The sequence below is a fragment of the Triticum dicoccoides genome, unplaced genomic scaffold (assembly GCF_002162155.2).
Source record: "Triticum dicoccoides isolate Atlit2015 ecotype Zavitan unplaced genomic scaffold, WEW_v2.0 scaffold138438, whole genome shotgun sequence".
Classification (NCBI taxonomy): Eukaryota; Viridiplantae; Streptophyta; class Magnoliopsida; order Poales; family Poaceae; genus Triticum; species Triticum dicoccoides.
The window spans coordinates 1-1,436 of NW_021198038.1; the positions used below are offsets into that span (position 1 = coordinate 1).

The 1,436-nt window shown below is 48.1% G+C and overlaps 1 protein-coding gene across 1 annotated transcript; it reads left to right on the forward strand.

Moving 5' to 3' along the window:
• Positions 1-333: 333 nt before the first annotated feature.
• On the forward strand, positions 334-787 carry LOC119343721 (auxin-responsive protein SAUR36-like; the record flags this gene model as incomplete). The annotated part of the gene is made up of 1 exon (XM_037614530.1): positions 334-787. A coding segment is annotated over exon 1 (454 nt), but the record flags the coding sequence as incomplete, so codon positions are not given.
• Positions 788-1,436: the final 649 nt, after the last annotated feature.

Sequence of the window (1,436 nt, forward strand, 5' to 3'; positions counted from 1 at the left end):
TTTTTTTTGAGAAATCTCGCCAAACTTTATTGCTTCACTGTAATGTTCATAGGTACTCCCTCCGTCTGGAAAAGCTTGTTTCTCAAATGAATGTATCTAGCACTAAGTTAGTGCTAGATACATCCATTTGAGGAACAAGCTTGGGACAAGCTTTTCAGGACAGAGGGAGTACAAGATTTGGGTCATGCGGATGACCCAACCAAAAATGGCATCCTATGTCTAACATACATACAAACTTGCTCAGATCAACACACCTTCGTCTCATTTGCAAGCAACATCAGAATCTACAACACACATTCAGACTTCCAGAGCCAAAGTGAAATTTAGCCAGCCATGATCCATCCAAAGAAGCTTGCTCAGCTCGCCAAGAAGTGCCAACGGATGTTGGCAGCCGGAGCCGGTGCCCGCCGTCGGCATGCCTCAGACACGGCCGATAATGAATGCTGCAGTACAGCATCATCTGTGGCTGCTGATGAGGGCCACTGCATGATGTACACCACCGATGGAGCACGCTTAGAGGTCCGTCTGGCGTACCTCGGGACGACGGTGTTCGCTGAGCTCCTGAGGATGTCCGAGGAGGAGTTTGGCTTCGCGAGTGGCGGCGACGGAGGCAGGATCATGCTGCCCTGCGACGCCACGGTGATGGAGTACGTCTTGTGCCTGGTCAGGAGAGAGGCCTCCAAGGAGGTCGAGAAGGCATTCTTGAGCTCCATTGCTGGGCACTGTCACATCTACAATGCTAGTTGCATGGTCCCATCAATGGGAATCACCCGGCAGTTTGCTCTTTGTACGTACTTAGCTACTAGCTTAGTTTCTGTAATACTGTTTTGGTTAGGACTGAGGAGATCTATAGTCTGATGTAAGATTCGATCATCACAGGAAATGATACAGAATAGACAATTTTTCTGGAAAAAAAAGGATTATGTGACACATCCTTCAACATTCTGCTCAAAAGTTCTTGGTGAATTGTGGGTGCAGCGGCTAAAAGCAGGGGATGTGAATGATGGAACTCAGCAACAGCGCCGGCGAAGGGGAGAGATGAATGATCAACGGACTGCCTTTCCTACCTCTAGCAAGGACCATCGGATTGACAATTTGACATTGTGTGAGCTGTTTTTAAGATTTTGGAGAGAACGTGCTCCACGTAGACCTGCCTCGGGGATGGACGCTTGCAGCCTTGCACTGCCGCTGGCGTGTGATGTCCGATGCGCAGCTAGCCTCTGTGTGCGTGTGCTCGGTGGCATCTTGCTTGCTCGAGCACCTCCTCCATACTCCGGTGGGAATTCCAGACTGGAGTAATCTCATAGCAAAGAGATCAAATTTGGTTAGGTTAGGTCTGTAGTTACAGAAAAGATGAGCAAGTCGATCTGCTTTATGTAATTGAAGAAACCAAATAATTCAAGTTTAATTTGGATATAAAGTGTTCACCTTTCTGA